Source organism: Nothobranchius furzeri, chromosome 6 (genome assembly GCF_043380555.1).
Source record: "Nothobranchius furzeri strain GRZ-AD chromosome 6, NfurGRZ-RIMD1, whole genome shotgun sequence".
NCBI lineage: Eukaryota > Metazoa > Chordata > Actinopteri > Cyprinodontiformes > Nothobranchiidae > Nothobranchius > Nothobranchius furzeri.
The window spans coordinates 43,317,847-43,334,993 of record NC_091746.1 but is presented as its reverse complement, the minus strand read 5'-3'; the positions used below and the strand labels follow the sequence as shown (position 1 = coordinate 43,334,993).

Below are 17,147 nucleotides of genomic sequence, written 5' to 3'. Positions count from 1 at the left end.
TGGGTGGGATACTGCGGTCCAAGGAGCCCTTCTTAGCTTCTTGTGTTAGCTAAGTTAGCTAGTAGCAACACTGGTTCATTTGTTCCAACCCTGTTCTAAACGTAACAGCCCCACCCTTAGTTCCACCGCTTTTCCCATTTTTGGATTGTCTGGGCGTGATGGGACATGTGACACAGTCAAAACGGTGGTGGTGGGAACCTCCCATTTGGGCACAAAAACTTATCATTCGAGCCTATGGACGCGAACTGTCCAGTATATATGGTGATGATATAAACAGAAGAAAAGAATATATCGTGATAAATATCAGTACAGCATGTGCTTCAGAATTTACCGCGATATACAGGTGCTGGCCAGTAAATTAGAATATCATCAAAAGGTTGAAAATATTTCAGTAATTCCATTCAAAATGTGAAACTTGTACATTATATTCATGCAATGCACACAGACCAATGTATTTCCAATGTTCATTACATTTAAATTTGATATTCATAAGTGACAACTAATGAAAACTCCAAATTTGGTATCTCAAAAAATTAGAATATTCTGAAAAGGCTGAATATAGAAGACACCTGCTGCCACTCTAATCAGCTGATTTACTCAAAACACCTGCAAAGGCCTTTAAAAGGTCCCTCAGTCTTGTTTTGAAGGCACCACAATCATGGGGAAGACTTCTGACTTAACAGCTGTCCAAAAGACAATCATTGACACCTTGCACAAGGAGGGCAAGACACAAAAGGTGATTGCTAAAGAAGCTGGCTGTTCGCAGAGCTCTGTGTCCAAGCACATTAACAGACAGGCGAAGGGACGGAAAAAATGTGGTAGAAAAAAGTGTACAAGCTCTAGGGATAACCGCACCCTGCAGAGAATTGTGACGACAAACCCATTCAAAAATGTGGGGGAGATCCACAAAGAGTGGACTGCAGCTGGAGTCAGCGCTTCAAGAACCACCACGAGGAGACTCATGAAAGACATGGGATTCAGGTGTCGCATTCCGTGTGTCAAGCCACTCTTGAACATGAAACAGCGCAAGAAGCGTCTCGCCTGGGCCAAGGACAAAAAGGACTGGACTGATGCTGAGTGGTCCAAAGTTATGTTTTCTGATGAAAGCAAGTTCTGCATTTCCTTTGGAAATCAAGGACCCAGAGTCTGGAGGAAGAGCGGAGAAGCACAGAATCCACGTTGCATGAGGTCCAGTGTAAAGTTTCCACCGTCAGTGATGGTGTGGGGTGCCATGTCATCTGCCGGTGTTGGCCCACTCTGTTTCCTGAGGTCCAGGGTCAATGCAGCCGTCTACCAGGAAGTTTTAGAGCACTTCATGCTTCCTGCTGCTGACCAACTTTATGGGGATGCAGACTTCACCTTTCAACAGGACTTGGCACCTGCACACAGTGCCAAAACCACCAGCACCTGGTTCAAGGACCATGGTATCCCTGTCCTTGATTGGCCAGCAAACTCGCCTGACCTTAACCCCATAGAAAATCTATGGGGTATTGTGAAGCGGAGGATGCAATACGCTAGACCCAACAATGCAGAGGAGCTGAAGACGACTATCAGAGCAACCTGGGCTCTCATAACACCTGAGCAGTGCCACAGACTGATCGAGTCCATGCCACGCCGCATTACTGCAGTTATTGAGGCAAAAGGAGCCCCGACTAAGTATTGAGTGCTATACATGCACATTCTTTTCATGTTCATTCTTTTCAGTTGGCCAACATTAGAGAAACAAACATTTTTTCATTGGCCTTTAGAATATTCTAATTTTCTGAGATACCAGATTTGATGTTTTCATTGGTTGTCACCTATTAATATCAAAATTAATCGTAATAAACATCGGAAATACATTGGTCTGTGTGCATTGCATGAATATAATGTACAAGTTTCACGTTTTGAATGGAATTACTGAAATATTTTCAACCTTTTGATGATATTCTAATTTACTGGCCAGCACCTGTAGATTTTAGGCCATATTACCCATTCCTAGTTGAGATTGTTATTTTTTTGTTCATGTTGCCACTGCATGTGCCTTCAAAGGACACATAAAGGATGAATGCTCAAACAGAAGATCAAATTCTTCAAACAGATTTCAGAAAAACCCACTTTTTTACTTCTGGGAATCCATGCTATTCCATCATTCCACTTGCAATGTCAATATAATAATGAAGCCTAAGCCTTGACAGCTGTGCCACAAAACATAACAGCTGGCAAACAAAAGCTAAAATGGGAGAAAGTAAAGCCAATGGTGAAGGATGAAAGACATGAATCACAAAAACACTAAAATGTTGTCACCTGCAGCTATTTCCTAAAACCTTTGTAAAAACCGTCAAATAGAAAAGACACTTGCTGCTGCATTTTGATTTACTTATGACTTTATCTTCCTGCTACATCCATGCAATACAGTTCATGGGATTATGGGATGATTTGGAAGGGATTAGTTGTGATTGCTGTGGCAGGGTTATGTGTTCAGGCATATACTAAACCTTCGAAGCCTGAGATGACAGATGGCACAACAGGATCACAAAGGCAAAAATGGAACTGTTATTTCTTGTCTTTCAACATTCTTTTCCAACAAGTTGTGAGAAACTGCTCACTGGCCATTTATTCCGTTAAATAAGAGTCTACACTGTAAACAATTTACTTTTCTCAACAGAAATAAGATTGTGAAGATAAATTTCTTTGGTGACTTTCTTTAGAAGAAAGAAAGTCGCTTATCAGTTCTAATATTCACAGTCTATTCTGTAGCTCAGTGCAAGACAATTCTGCAGCGTGTTGCTTTCCACTAAAATAAAATAGCAGGCACATAGACCTTATGTTCTCATTTACATGGCATTGTTCAAGACTGATTTTTACTGACTGACCATGAGTGGAATAATCCAGGAGGTCATCGTGATGGAAACTGATGCTTATCGTCTTCTGTTTGGGACTTAAAAGACCATAGAGCTTAGAGTCCTGAAGAAGGTAACCCTAAATAATAAACTCCTTTCATTTTCTGTGTACTTATTTATGAACTCTTTCTACACCATTAAAATTAAGTGCTTGAAAAAGTTAGGGTTTCACTAAAGTGTTTTTCTCCACTAACTCTTCACTAAGTTACAGGTAGTGAAGAATGCAACCCGAGAAGTGAAATGATTCTTGTTTTCAATCTAAAAAAATCTTTTTCAAATAGGTATTTACAAGAGGTAAGAAACAAAGTGTTTTGACCACAAAAATAAAAAGGTTCAAAGAAATGCTTTGGCTATAGAAAGGGAAATGCTACTGATATTTTATCCAAATAATTAGTTCACCCTGCTCTTTCAGAAACAAATAATTCTTGTATTTTCCTGCATTTTCTTTTTAACTCTCCCACTGTCTTTATGGGTGACCCTGCGAGGAAAGTTGACCATTGAGCAGGACTGATGGTTTATCCCTTGAGGTGCTCACTCCTCACCCCAGCCATGTGGACCCAAGGGATAAACCATCAACCCTGCTCAATGGTCAACTTTCCTCGCGGGGTCACAGCCATTAGGACAGTGGGAGGGTTAAAGCCATTTCCAGTGTAAAGATCATGGGTCTGTACAAGCCAACATAAAATGTTAGTGCAGTGCTTTTTCCAACAATTGTGCTTTTATGCCAAAATGAATAAGTCAAAATCAAATGCATATCAATATTTGTAAAACATATGTAGTGCAATATTTGCAATATTAAAACCAAAACATAAAAGTTTCCATATACGATGGGATCTGTGGAAGGTGAGGTGGGAACCGGAAGTTACAGCAGGATCTACTGCTGCTGTGTTATACTTCTACTTTGCGTTTGCTGTTGGATCGAGTAGAAAGAGAGCAACAGATGGCTTGGGGATTACTCCTGCAATCTCTAAACACTCTGTCTGACTCTGCCTCTTTTTACAATTCCACCCTTCTATTGCTGGTTACATTAAACCACTGTCAGCAGCACCACCTCGTTTAGTACCACTGGATCTATTTTTAAAATGATCTCTTTTGTAAAATACTCTCCGGCCACTGATTCTGCCAAGCAGCAAAAGTAAACCAAGCAAACTACGGCAAAGAGAGCAGTAGGATGATGGCTAGTCATCCGGAGTTTTGGTCTGGTGTTCCTTAGCCTGGACCATAATGTGTGTTTTTCAGCCACCCTAGACAATTCCCTTGTGATTAACGGAATCATGACAAAAAACAGTCAACGTTGGGGTGATTTGCAAGTCTGTAGCCATCCAGTGTGACCGGCTCTGCGACAGCGCACCCTCATGATCAAAGTCAGCCTCCAACAGTCTTCAAGCACTGTCCGTCTGCAATCAACCACATGTTTTGGTTTGCTATCTGTGACGTATGCTTTTCGGGGGAGTGCCCTCATGGTAGGGCTGGGCAATAAATCAAAAATGCATCGTTATTGAAATTTCTGACTCTTAGCAAGATAATCTTTCCCATGACAATAAATTTTATAATAAAAAAAATGAAAAAATGTGTGTAGGTTGGCAATGTTCATGTCCCTTTAAGAAGCTGTACCACCTTGAGTCACGTAAAAACGTGGACCAGGGTTTACCTCATAGGCGGGCGTACATTAAAGCTCTTCAGTCATTGGTCGTTGTTGGGGACTAACTCCCAATAAGCGAGGCTTAAAGGGCAGAGCCATACGACATAGAACTGCCAAAGCAAAGAGATTGTGGAATCATCAAAGATTCAATTGAGGTCAAAGGACTGTTTCTACCCGGACCATTTTATGGGCCATTCCCATCTGTACCGGGTCGGCCCAGGCCGGGTAGCCCCAGTCGGCCCCAGCCTGGCCCGGTTTATTCCACACATCCTTGCCTTAAGCCCATGTGGGCTGATTCTACCCACCAATCAGAGGCCTGCTCTAATGAAAGGTGTGAATTTGCTGTCAGCAGTGGGTGTGTTGGTCCTGGTCGGCCTGAAGCAGACCCCCTCGAGAAGAGGGCTGAGAATGAGCCTTGGTTGGCCCGGAAAAATACCAGGCCACCCAGATATGTAAACAACCTACGCTACCCAGCCCGGGCCGACCCGGTAAAGATGGGAATGGCCCATTAGATGTGACACACTCCAGGCCTGACACCTTTTGTGTGTTCTCATAAAAAGAAGGTTAGTATAAGTATAATAAATGGGTCTTAGATGTGGAGATGTTTATCAGGGCATGATAAGTAACCAGAGAGCTGAAATTGTAGCAGTCCTCTAGAACAGAAAGATCCTTTTGTCAGTGCAGATCTCAATCGTTTCTGCCCTACTTATTTATCTTATATTGTGACCCCTCCCTGTTCCTCAGGAATGGTTTTAAATGAAATCTGAAACAAAGAGCTCATTTTACAGCTATCATGATTCATGTCTCTGAACTAGTCTTTTTGAGTTGGTAAATTGAGTTTTTAAAACAACAATGACAAACTTAGGACCCACATTGCCAGATCTTTGAGTCGATAACTCAAGAAGTTGTGAATGAGGCAAACTACACCTATGTTCACTAGGGATGCAACGGTATGCGGTAAAATACCGGACCGTTCGGTACGCCCTGCACGGGACAATCCGCCCTCCTGTCCCGCGGGACTTCGGTACTCCCATTGATTTTGCGCTGCTCTTTTATTTCATGCTTGGCACCATGCGCGTTTGCCGGTCCAGGTAGATGAAAGGCCCACCCCCAAGTTAATGTCCAATCACCGTTGTGCATTCGCGTCCTCACTCACAAACTCTTACTACAGTTAAGGCGGCTGGCTGAGAACGAAGAGACACGAGGAAATGGCGAGCTGCAGTGGAGTTGAAAGGAAAGAGTTTGAAGAGGCACCAGGCTCTTTTAAATCTTTAAATTTGGTTTTCAACATTTAATGAAGACGCTCAACCGACGTTATTCTGTGCCCAGTCGCACACATTTTAGTCAGGTCGTCATCCCTGGTCTTTACGACAAAACGCGCAACGCCATCGAGAGTGATTTGGCTAAGGCAGAAAGCCTCGCACTGACAACTGATAGTTGGACTTCTCAGGCAACGCAGAGCTACATGACTGTGACAGCTCACTACATGCTGGACTGGGAGATGAAAAGCGCCGTGCTGCAGACTCGCCCCCTCTATGAAAGCCACACAAATGCGCATTTAGCAGAAGAGATAAAAATGCAGTCACCGAGTGGAAGCTGGAGCGGCCAAACAAAACTATACCCGTCGCCACAGATAATGTTCCAAACATTGTTAATGCAGTTAATGAAACTGTTGAGCTGGGACCCCAGATTAGCTGTTTTGCTCACACTGTGAATATCGCTGCAAAGAGGGCTGTGTCAATCAACGGTTTGTCCCGCCTCCTTGGGAAAGTGAGGAAAGTTGTCACCTTTTTTCACCACAGCACCACAGCCAACCAAGCACTTGGTTCATGTATTCCATACTGTGATGTTACAGCACAAGCTAACTCCTGTTTGTTAAAACGCAAAATGCACTTTTACTTTTGCATTGCTTACCTCATGTATCACGTATCATGGTTGGGAACCATTAGAATATTTTCAAGTGTCTTTGTTTACATTTTGTAATTTTTTTAATATATTTTGTATTGCATACAAGTGATAATTGAAAGAGGGTATTAGTGTTCAATGCAGAGAATGTTAACTTATTTCATATACTGATATTCTTACAATTGTGACATTCTGTTTTCGCTCTGAAGAAAAATAAAATGCATGTTTTGGAATAAACGCTGTCTCCTTCTGCACAAACGTACCGAACCGTCCCGTGGACCGTGGCCTAAGTACCGAGGTACGGACCGTACCGTGGGCTACCTGTACCGTTGCACCCCTAATGTTCACACAGTAAATGTGTCTCCAACTAAAATCAACCAATGATTGTGATATTGCCAGATGCTAGGTGGTTAAAGAAAAACATGTGTCTCCAACACTACAGCATCATGGGGTCTATGTGATACGGGCCATGTGTTCATTCATCCCTATACTGATTCACAGCTAGTCACCCCACACATGTCCAAACGTAAGAGCAATCACTTATCTGTTGTGTAAAGACATCACCATGGAGATGATGCGTCTCAACTAGCAATAAATAGGTAACACTTAGGCTGCTGTGCAATGAAGGTCTGAGTCATGACATCAGCTATTCACACACAACTACACTTTACCAGACATGAATCAGTTGCATAAATTAAGCAAACTTTATTTTACTTATCAAATAATACAAGGGATTTAAGTGATTTGGTGAAAGGCAACAATTAAATAAAAGACTGCTGGAGCCTCTGAATTAGAATACGCATCAAACGGACATCACTCAACCAATTTTTTTTCTAGAATAATTTTTCTATCACTAAAGGAAATATTAAAGCTAGAACTGTTATCAGCAGTTAGTTCACATGTTTTCACTATGAACATGTTTAAGTCATTTCATTCATGTCTAAGACAAAAGCCGTTTTTACAAAACAATAGCGTCAATTTGCCACAACGCCATGGCGGCATCAGGGAGCCTTAGGTCGATTATAAGTGGTCAGACTGTGATGTGGCATAATCGTGTCCTTTAATTAAAAGATTAGGCGATGGCGACATAAAGGGGGTATGAGAAGAAGAAGAAAATATCATTTCTATAGCGCCTCTCAAGATAAAAATCACGAGGCGCTTCACAAAAACAAACAAAATAAACCAAACAAAAAAAAAACGTATGAGGGTGGTCTCTGCGATGACTAGTCTCTGCGGACTTCCATTTATCTTGGACATAACTTGCTTTTTATTGTGATTGAAGCTGCGATTGTTACATTTTTTTAACAAGCCGCTCCTAAAGGTGGCTGTCCCCATCAGTCCCTGTGCAATCTCTGATGATCTGAGCTTCAGCTCTAACAGATGCTCATGGAGCGCTGCGGCACTCCAGTTTGCCATCTCAGCTGATTTTGTTCAGTAAGCAAAACTTATTGCCCCCGTTTACTTTTATTTTCATTATATTTGCCGGCCGGAGCTCAGCATTAAAGTGACAGTGTGTAGTTTCCCTGGCAATAGAGGGCAATACATAGCTAAATCACAACAAGCAAGCATTATTTTTGTGTTCAAGTAAGACCTTTCGAACGGATGCCCATTAGGGTAAAAAATCCCTGGGAGTGCAACCTCCAGCAAAATAACAAGAACATCAGATTCCCTTTCATCACTGGCAATCAGTGAACAGGTAAATGTGTAAAGCATCAATATTCATTAACAGTAAAGTTTTTGTAACCATTTGTTACAAATCAGTAAATGTATTTTGTCCTCACAGACTTCCGTAGAAGGAAATATGGCATCCAATATGGCATCGCCCAGAGACCCGCTTCATGTATTTTAGAACAAAATTTTATGGTTATATGTTATGAAACTGCCATTATTTTTCAACAACTGGGCATCTTTTATTCATTGACTACAACATTTTGATGGATATTTCCACAGATTAAAGGTAAAAACTACACACTGTCACTTTAACTCACCACGTCATCATGACACCTCCCTCTGTTGTGCCATGGCGCAATAGCTGTTTATAAGACAGACCATTACTGCAATATTACTACCAAGCAAAGCTGAACGAATGCCACAAAATTTTTGCAACGCTATGCCGGCATGGTGCGTTTATAAAACACATCGTTGAGGCAATATGACGCCAATATGCCAGCATGGTGTATCATCTAAGAAGGGCTAAAGTAAAAAAAAAAAAAAAAAAAAAAAGGATTCAAGGAATTGAAACCAGACCTCTGATTAACCTAAAAAAAATTATCAGAAATCCCAAAAAGATGATGGCCTATTTGAATCTTCTTTCCCAGGCCAACAGCAGCTAAATCTTGCCTTTAGTGACAACAGAGACCTTAACACTTTTGCATAAGTTTTGAAGAAACAGAAGATGACAGGAAATATTTCATTGATTGAACCCTTTGACCTTTAAACCCTCAGAAATGTGACCTTAAAGGGGCATTATGGAAGTCTGACAGCCAAAACATTTATAGAAATAATACATTTCTTCTTCATACATTCTCCTGCAATGCCCTGGTCCTGTAGAATGAGCCCTGGCATTATTACTGTGATTGCCTGTTTTTCTGTAAAATCACAGAAAAAAAGAGCTGCTCGGGTCGAGCAGGCTGCTTCATGCACGTTCACGCTCAGGCATAGCCCGTAGGATTTGCTATCCGTAGCTTTAGTCGTTGTCGCTGTTCCTAACGCCTAGTGACAAAGCTAGCTACATTTCTGAGGACCCTTAGCAACTTTCTGTAGATCTGTCTTCTAGATATTTCCTGCAAATTAGCAACAAAATAGCCATTTTCGCTCCGAACCGTTCTTTGAACGTTGTTTCAGCTGTCATTAAGGATATAAATGTTACAGATACAAAGGTCATCACTGGCGCTTTAGCTCACCAAGTAAGATGTCGGACTCTCGTGCAGAAGACCCGGGTTTGATTCTGGATGTCAACATAGTTTATTTTGAGTTTCTTTTTTACATTAATGATATATTTTTTTACAGTAAGATGCCTACATTTTTATTTGGGACTCGCCGAACGGCATTGAATTCACAGATAAATAAAGATGTGGGTTCAACTTTCATTTTGGAACAATTTTTCAAGAAAGGGAAGGGAATGGTCCGAGCATGCAGGAGGACTGACCCATTTTAAACCTTTGTCGGCTGTGCTGAAGAGAAAGGTACAGAACCAAATTATTTAGTTAATTAGCTACACGTTCTCCTGTCCTCTGTCCTCCGGACCACACACACACACACACACACACACACACACACACACACACACACACACACACACACACACACGGGACTGTCTCAGCTGTTATTTTCATTAAGGAGTGTGCACGTACAGCATGCGCACCTCGTGCACGAGCCTCCTATTGAAGCTGCCGTTACGCTTTTGGCCTGAGGGGGCAATCGCGAACATAAAAATTCAAATCTCTGTAAAGTCCCTTTAACTGGTTTAAGTACGCAAATGATAACTGGTCATTTAATTACTGCTTTAAGCCGGGCGTACACTGTGCGACTTTTTCACTCGCAGCGTTCAGCTTCAGCTCAAACTGTACGACTTCCTCGCAGAGCAGATCTCACGAGTCGTGTGCTCACACTGCACAACCCAGTTCTCGCATGCGACCTGACTGCTCACACTGTACGTCTGGTAGCAACACGTCGGCCCTAAAAATGTGCTAAAAATAGCAGTTTTTACTCAGCACGTCAGACTTTTTTGTCTTGCCTGTTGTCCTTCGGGAGTGCTGCAGGAGGACACACAGGGATTTATGGGGGTTGGATGAGGAAAATGAAATAAAGAGAGTAAATCTGTGTTTTGTGATCAGTTTAATTTGACATGAACACGACAAACACGCTTTCTTGACAATCTTTGTGAGTAAAAAAAACGTGTAGAAACAAAAACGAACAGCGTGTGTTATTAGGGAAATAGCGAGCGACCGGCCGGCGTTGATGCAGGATTGCGCGCGCATGCGCCGTGAGCGGTTCTGATGCTTTTTGGATCGTAGCTGCTCGCAGCTGCTCGCAGCGCCGCTTCAACAGTGCGATACCCTCACGAGGGACGAGCAAAATATTAAACACACCAGAAGTCCCTGCGACCTCACGACTGCTGATCGGCGGCTGGTCACGTGGTGTTAATCGCCTCTCGTAACCCCCTGTACACTACACGACCGCTCGGCGCAAAACTCGCCCCGATGTCGTGGCTTCTCGCACGACTGGAAAATCGGCTCAAAAAAGTGAAAAAGTCGCACAGTGTACGCCCGGCTTTAAAGTGGAATTACATACTTGCCACTAAGTGATGGCTGAGCCAATGTTTACTCTGGTTTTAGCTCTTTTTTTATTTGACTCTTTTTCCTCCAAAGACATGTCTCTCTTCCCTTTCCTTCCTGGCGTCACCATGATGAAAACAAAAAAGCAAATTTCTTTTTCTTGCATTTCTTATTGACAGCCACGAACTGAAAAACCTAACTTCTAGCCTTTAGATTAGCTACTGACATAGGGATGTAAGAAAATATTGATATGGCAATATATATGATTTATTTTCCAGCAATATTACATTGATATTCAAAAGTTGTGTATCTAATTTTTGGATATTCAAAAGTTGTGTATATAATTTTTGGAAGAATTTACATGCACACATTTGTGTATTTTCTATCTTTTGGTGCAATTCAAACGCCAACCGCTAGTTAGCAGCAGTGTGCAATGAGATTTGTTTTCACCAATGTTTGAAATGTAAATCCCTCTATGATGGTTCAGATACCTCATGTTAAACATGTTAAGTATTATGTTTATTGCATATTCCTACAATAGATTCTTTCAATAATAAATCACTAATAACGTCTGACTGAATGTATCGCAATATATGGTGATACACTGTATCGTCTCCCTTGCATTGTGATACATATCGTATCGCCAGAATTTCACCAATACACATCCCTATGGCACAGTAAAGTCATAAAGCAGGTAGAAACCTCTGTTAGTGCCTACCACAACCACCAAAGTTTCTGGCCAGCAGAAGGCTGTCCAGTTTGAAGATGCTCATGTTTCTAACTAAAGAATCACTGAAACCAGTTTGAAAGAAACAGTTGAAAGTGTTAAAAACTATTAAGTGTTGACTCACAGCAAAAATACTATTGGAAATCAAAATTCTTTTTGGAGATATTCTCATGTCCCCACAACACAGTGTTTTACGAGCCACAATCATGTCCCGAAACTTCAGAAACCATTGATGTTAGAGGAATATAAACATTGTCAGCTGTATCTTGAAGTCCTGGCAGTTGTATTTTTGTCAACTTTAATTCACTTTACAGGCTGAAAGCGCATAATGAGGATTTCTAGCTGCTATTGTTTTGATCTTCTTTCATTTAAACAATGACTCATTGACGAAATATGATCACTCTCACTGAAATGGTGAAACCTGTTTTCCAACAAAAACTGAATTACAGGCAGGAAGTCTAATAAGATCTTGTTTCTTGTTTCCTACACCTGCAGAAATACCATTTGCTTGCATTAGAAATTAGGTAAACTAACAAGAGGCAGTTTACAAAGAATTTCCATAGTGGATCTATCAGTCAGCTTTGACCAGAACTTCTGGTCCCAAACTTGTTTAAAGACTTTTAAAATGATCAGACACTCCTATTTACAATTAATTCAGTACAACATTCTACACAGAGTACACTATACAGGTCATCGGATGTTCAAGATGGGTATTGTGTCGTCTGACACCTGTACACTCTGCACAAACAACGTTCCTGACAATTACATTCACGCACTGTGGTCCTGTCCACCTGTCCAGGAATTTTGGGGTAGAGTATGTGAAGACCTGTCAAAGTGTCTAAAATGTCATATCCCAACCTCCTCCTCTCTTTGTTTACTGGGAAACCTGGACGATGTCTCGATTGAAACATCTGCGGCTCACGTGGTTCTGACTGCCATATGCATCGCTAAGAAAACTATCCTCTTGAATTGGAAAAATAGAGATACTCTTTGTATCAACCAGTATAGAAATCTTTTGTTAGATCATAATACACTTGATATTGCCTCTGCTTCCACTTCAAATCAATCTCTCTGGGCTCCTTTGATCGGTTCCATCACATAGCGATGAGGGGGACCATTGATATTGTCCTGCAGGATGATGTGGGTGAGGGGGTGGAGGGTCTGAGTTTGGAGTATCTGGACATTCCCTGGAGGTGGGTTCACTGGGGGTGTCTGGGACTGGGTGGCCTCTGGAGGTGCTTGGGTTGCCTCGGGTGGTGGACTACTGGCTGTTGTGAGTGGGGCCCCTTGGAGGTCTTGGCGGTGGCCATGGGTCCCTGCCCGGCAGCTGCATTGCCCCCAGGGCGGGTCTGGGTGGGGGCCTGGGGGCTCGGGGTGTGGGGGTGGCCGGCCCCAAGTGGGGATCTGGGCGGGGCCTTGGAGGTCAGGTCCTGACATGTATGCTGCCGGGGAGAAGGCAGGAACATGCAGCAGTGCCTGGCTTAGGATCAGGGGCCTCAGGTAGACCTTGGCTCCTCTGCTGTCCCATCACAGGGGAGGGGGAAGTCCAGGAGGGGGAGGACTCAACCTTACCTGGATGTCCTATGTCTTATATAATCTGGAAGTTGTGCAAATGCAGAGATGGGTGTAGATATTCTGCTGGGGTGGGGCTAGGTTGGTGCCCTTGGACACCATGAGGCTCTGTGATGCTGCTGCTTTGGGCCCTGGTAGGATGGGCTGGGGTCTCCATGCCCTGGGTGGCAGTTTGACAACAGAGGTGCCTATTGGGGCCAGTGGGGGAGCTGGCTCCCTGGAGGGCTAAGCCCAGCCAGCCATTCCTCCCCATCACCACACATTTCTCTCCTCCTGCTCACTCACATCATCACACAAACATGCACATAGGACCTTGGGGGTGGACAAGTCAGGGAGTGCAGGTATGTACCCCATTTCCACATTCCTGTGGCAACCTGCCCCCTAATTTTATTTGCACCTTAAACACTTCCACCAACGACATTCCATGCAAACATACATTTAGGGCCTTGGGAGTGAGCACATTCAACGGCAGTTGGCAGGGGGATATCTCAACCTCATCCCAAGTGCTGGTGCCCACTTCCAATTTTAAACTACACTTAGACACCGAGGGCTGTGGGTGCAAGTGGGGTGGTGTGGTGGCATCAGCTGGCATAGGCCAGACGATACCCGCACTGCCCGCTCACCATAGCCATGGAATACACCTCATCAACACTCACCAACCCCATATTGGAGCAGGTGGAGGGAGACTAGGGGTCTTAGCACACATCTGTTGTCGCTTGGCTTCCTGGGGCTGGAGGCTAGGAGGGAGATCCGGCCGTCCGGTTGGGGTCTGGGGTGGTGGGTTGCTGTGCTCAGCATTGGGCGGGGGAGCCTGCTCATCAGCACCCCAGCAGAAAGGGTCGAACTCTGGGAACCGGTAATGGTTGTACCCCATGTGCAGCAGTACCGGGACCAGAGTGAATAGGGTGTGTATGGGGAGCGTGAGTGGGTGTCCGGCGTGCCTTTTTGTAAGTCTTTGGTTGTATGTGTATGTGTGAGCATGAGGGAGGGAGTGTGTGACTGTGTTTGTGTATGACTATATGTCAGGTGGGGCCTTTGACTCCTCCCTTCTCCTGGAACTTCTTTAGATGATATATATCTTCGTCTCCCCTCTCCCTGCCACATCTGGTGTGGAGTGCGGTGCCTTGGTCTGCCTGGGTCGTGGCTCCCAGGTCAGGGAGTGTAAGATTTTTTATGTCTGCCTGACCAATCCTGGTGGCTACCTGGTGGGGTCTGGCTCCCTGGGATCTGCTGGGTCCCTGGCGGGGGTGGTCACCCCTGGGTCCCGGGTCGCTGGGTCCCGGGCTGGGCCGGCTAGGGGGTGGGAGGCTGCGGGCGGGCCTGTGGGCTTGCTGCCGATATCTCCTGGGAGTCTGCCGGCTGCTGGTTGTGGCCCACCGGGGCAATCCTCTGCACCTCTCGAGGGGGGCAGGGGCTTTTCTGGTTGCAGTCTCCCTGGGGTTCCTGTGCTCTGGTGCAGCTCCTGGATCTCTGGGACTTGGAACTCCTTCCGTCTCCTGCACATCTTTAGGGGGCAGATCGGAGGCCCCTCACACTCTCTATTGGACGCTCCTATAGAGAAACCTTACATAAACAAGCGAGTGTACACACACAGGTGCTCACATGGTGCTCTCATAAGTATGGACTTGGGCACATTCAACACATGTTTTAAGGCTACGGTTGGCACTAAATGCACTGTGATTTATTATCGTGTGATTGTTCAGTTAAACAATGTTGATTATATATTTCTTCATCAAGTTGACGCAGTGATAGCTTGATCTTGTTGTATTGTTGTTGTGTCCCATTTTTGTTTGTTTTTTGTTATTTCTTTTCTCTTTCTGCAGGTCTAGAAGTAGACTCTTGTTCATTATTGTTTATTTTTGTGGAATCCCCCCCACACACACACACCTTTTGTCTCTTCCTTTCTCTTTCACCTCTGGCTCTGTGTCTGGAATTAAAAAGCATTCAAAAACAATAACAATAAAGTTTTAAGTATCAGGCATGACATTAAAAGCAGATGCTTTGATGCTCCACCTGAGAATAAATGTGTAAGGCTTGTCACCAGCATTCAGACATCAATTCTGTTTGCTTCACAGCCAGACAGGACACGGAAAAGAAAAAAAAAAGAAGTTCCATAGTGGATTTTCAAAACTGGCCAGTGTGGGGCCATCAAGTTCACAAAATAACACTAGATGATGATCAAATAACAATGAATGGTTTGTCAGATAAGAGAAAATTGGCTGCCATGATTGTTGAGGACAATCAGGGCTACAGCAGTTACAGAAAATAAATGACTGCCAATTGTACTTTGTTGTATTTTTAATTATGTACACATAAAAAGCCTAAAGTCCTCTAATCGTAAGCCAAATTTCACTGAATTAATTAAAAATATGAAGCATTACTGGGCCTGTCACAATTTTAAGTTGTCATGCTGGACTGATGTAGTATTATTGCGTCTTTTTAGGTGGAAAGGGTGAGACATGAGGAAAACAAACATGCAAAAGGAAATTATTGTGCTCACTTTTGTTTACTGCACTCATCCATTTATCATACGATACACTGATTTTTTGCAACAGGCAGAAACATTACCTAATATTGCAGTGTCCACTTAAATAAAACAAATGAAAAGCCTAAAAATGTATAGTTGTTAAAACACTTTATATTTCTGTGTGAGTAAAATTCTTTTAAAACCCCAAGCACTTTGCATTTATGGTGTATACCCAAGTGGTATTTATTTGGTCCCTTGTGTTGGCTACTTGCTTTTATACCAACTTGACATTTGTCAGGTTCTGGTTTATAGTACTCACTGGAATAAAAACAGAAACTATTTTTTTATAGTATATCACATTGGTGCTTTCATTCTACCAAAAAGACAAAGCAACAATAGCAACAAGGTCAGTTATTAATTATTGAATTCCTACTGATAATGTGATGTTGAAACAAAAGTAAATGTCAAAAAATTAACATTTAAAATTTGTTTTGGGCTTGCAGCATATGTACACCACCCACATCTTGTAGAAGTGCTGAACAAAACTGTCAAGTGTTGTTCAGACACCTGAATATTACATAACGTGTTTTGCAGCTGTAATGGATGCTGAGGCATGATTTCTCCAACCCCCACCATACCCCCTCCCTATCTGTTTACCTCTAAGGACCATAAACCTTGATTTTATAGAGCATTATTTTGATATTTTAAAGTTGTATTTTTCAATGTTATATCATTATAAATTTAAATAAGGAAACTCGTTTTCATAAACACCACTGTTTGGTTTCTGGCAGCTGTAATAATGCTGTGTGCTTTGTTCCAGTAATTTAGTTAAAATCACTTAGAGAAAGGTAACCCCTGTCTATTTTTCACTGCTTTAAAACCAGTTTCTCTCTTTAAATTGTACAATTACATCACATAAAATACTTTTTTTCCCCCACTGGATCCTGCTCGATACGTGTGGTTGAACAAAAATCAAACAAGATCATTTATTTAGGAAACATGTTTCTAAACGTAAAAGTAAAAAACAATAAAGTAGAAAAACGTACCTCTGACACAGAGTAACGACATGACAATTCGTCTTCAGCGACAAAACCAGAAGTTTCACAGTTTCTAGCTTGGGACGGCTCTCAGCGGAGATTTACTGAGCCAGGCAACATGATAAAATCCGTTTAAAAGATCTTCAGAACTTGAATAAAATCCTTCTAGGGTGCTTAAAAAGTCTCTCCTTCATACCGGATGTGAGCAGTAGGCAGAAACAGTCCCCCTCCACATCCACGCCATTATTAAAACTCTCATCACAGCTTTCAGGACTGACTGGAAGCGCGAGACGGCAGAAACCAACAGACGGCACCTGTTACTGTCGTCTGAGCTGACCAATCAGAGAAACGGAACCATTCAGAGGGGCGAAGTCATTACAGATTTTAAACCAATCATGTAGAGGGACACACTGACAAGCGGAACAGGTGACGCACTCGTTTTATACACATAAACCAATTAAGACGCTACTAATTTAGCCTTGTATGGTCATATTTGTTGTTTGGCCATTGTTGTTGCATTTTAACTTATGTAAAATTACCATTTTAATGGCAACACCATAAAGACAAGTGTGTTAGAATCTTTTTTTAATGAGTAATGTAATGCAAAGTAATGTAGCAATTGTATTATAAAGATTTTC

The 17,147-nt window shown here is 42.8% G+C and overlaps 1 protein-coding gene across 10 annotated transcripts in view; it reads right to left on the bottom strand.

Annotated features, from left to right (window-relative positions):
- Positions 1–16,865, bottom strand: part of LOC107396498 (protein unc-13 homolog B) — a 99,265-nt gene extending 82,400 nt beyond the window's left edge. For 5 of the 10 annotated variants that reach the window (XM_070552233.1, XM_070552234.1, XM_070552235.1 and 2 more), the window contains exon 1: positions 16,519–16,824. In XM_070552233.1, coding sequence (XP_070408334.1) covers positions 16,519–16,540 — 22 coding nt within the window. In that variant the 5' untranslated portion in view covers positions 16,541–16,824. Of the gene's footprint in view, positions 1–16,518 lie in introns of all 10 variants that reach the window. The other 5 variants (XM_070552230.1, XM_070552231.1, XM_054744170.2 and 2 more) reach the window with 4 other exon arrangements.
- Positions 16,866–17,147: the final 282 nt, after the last annotated feature.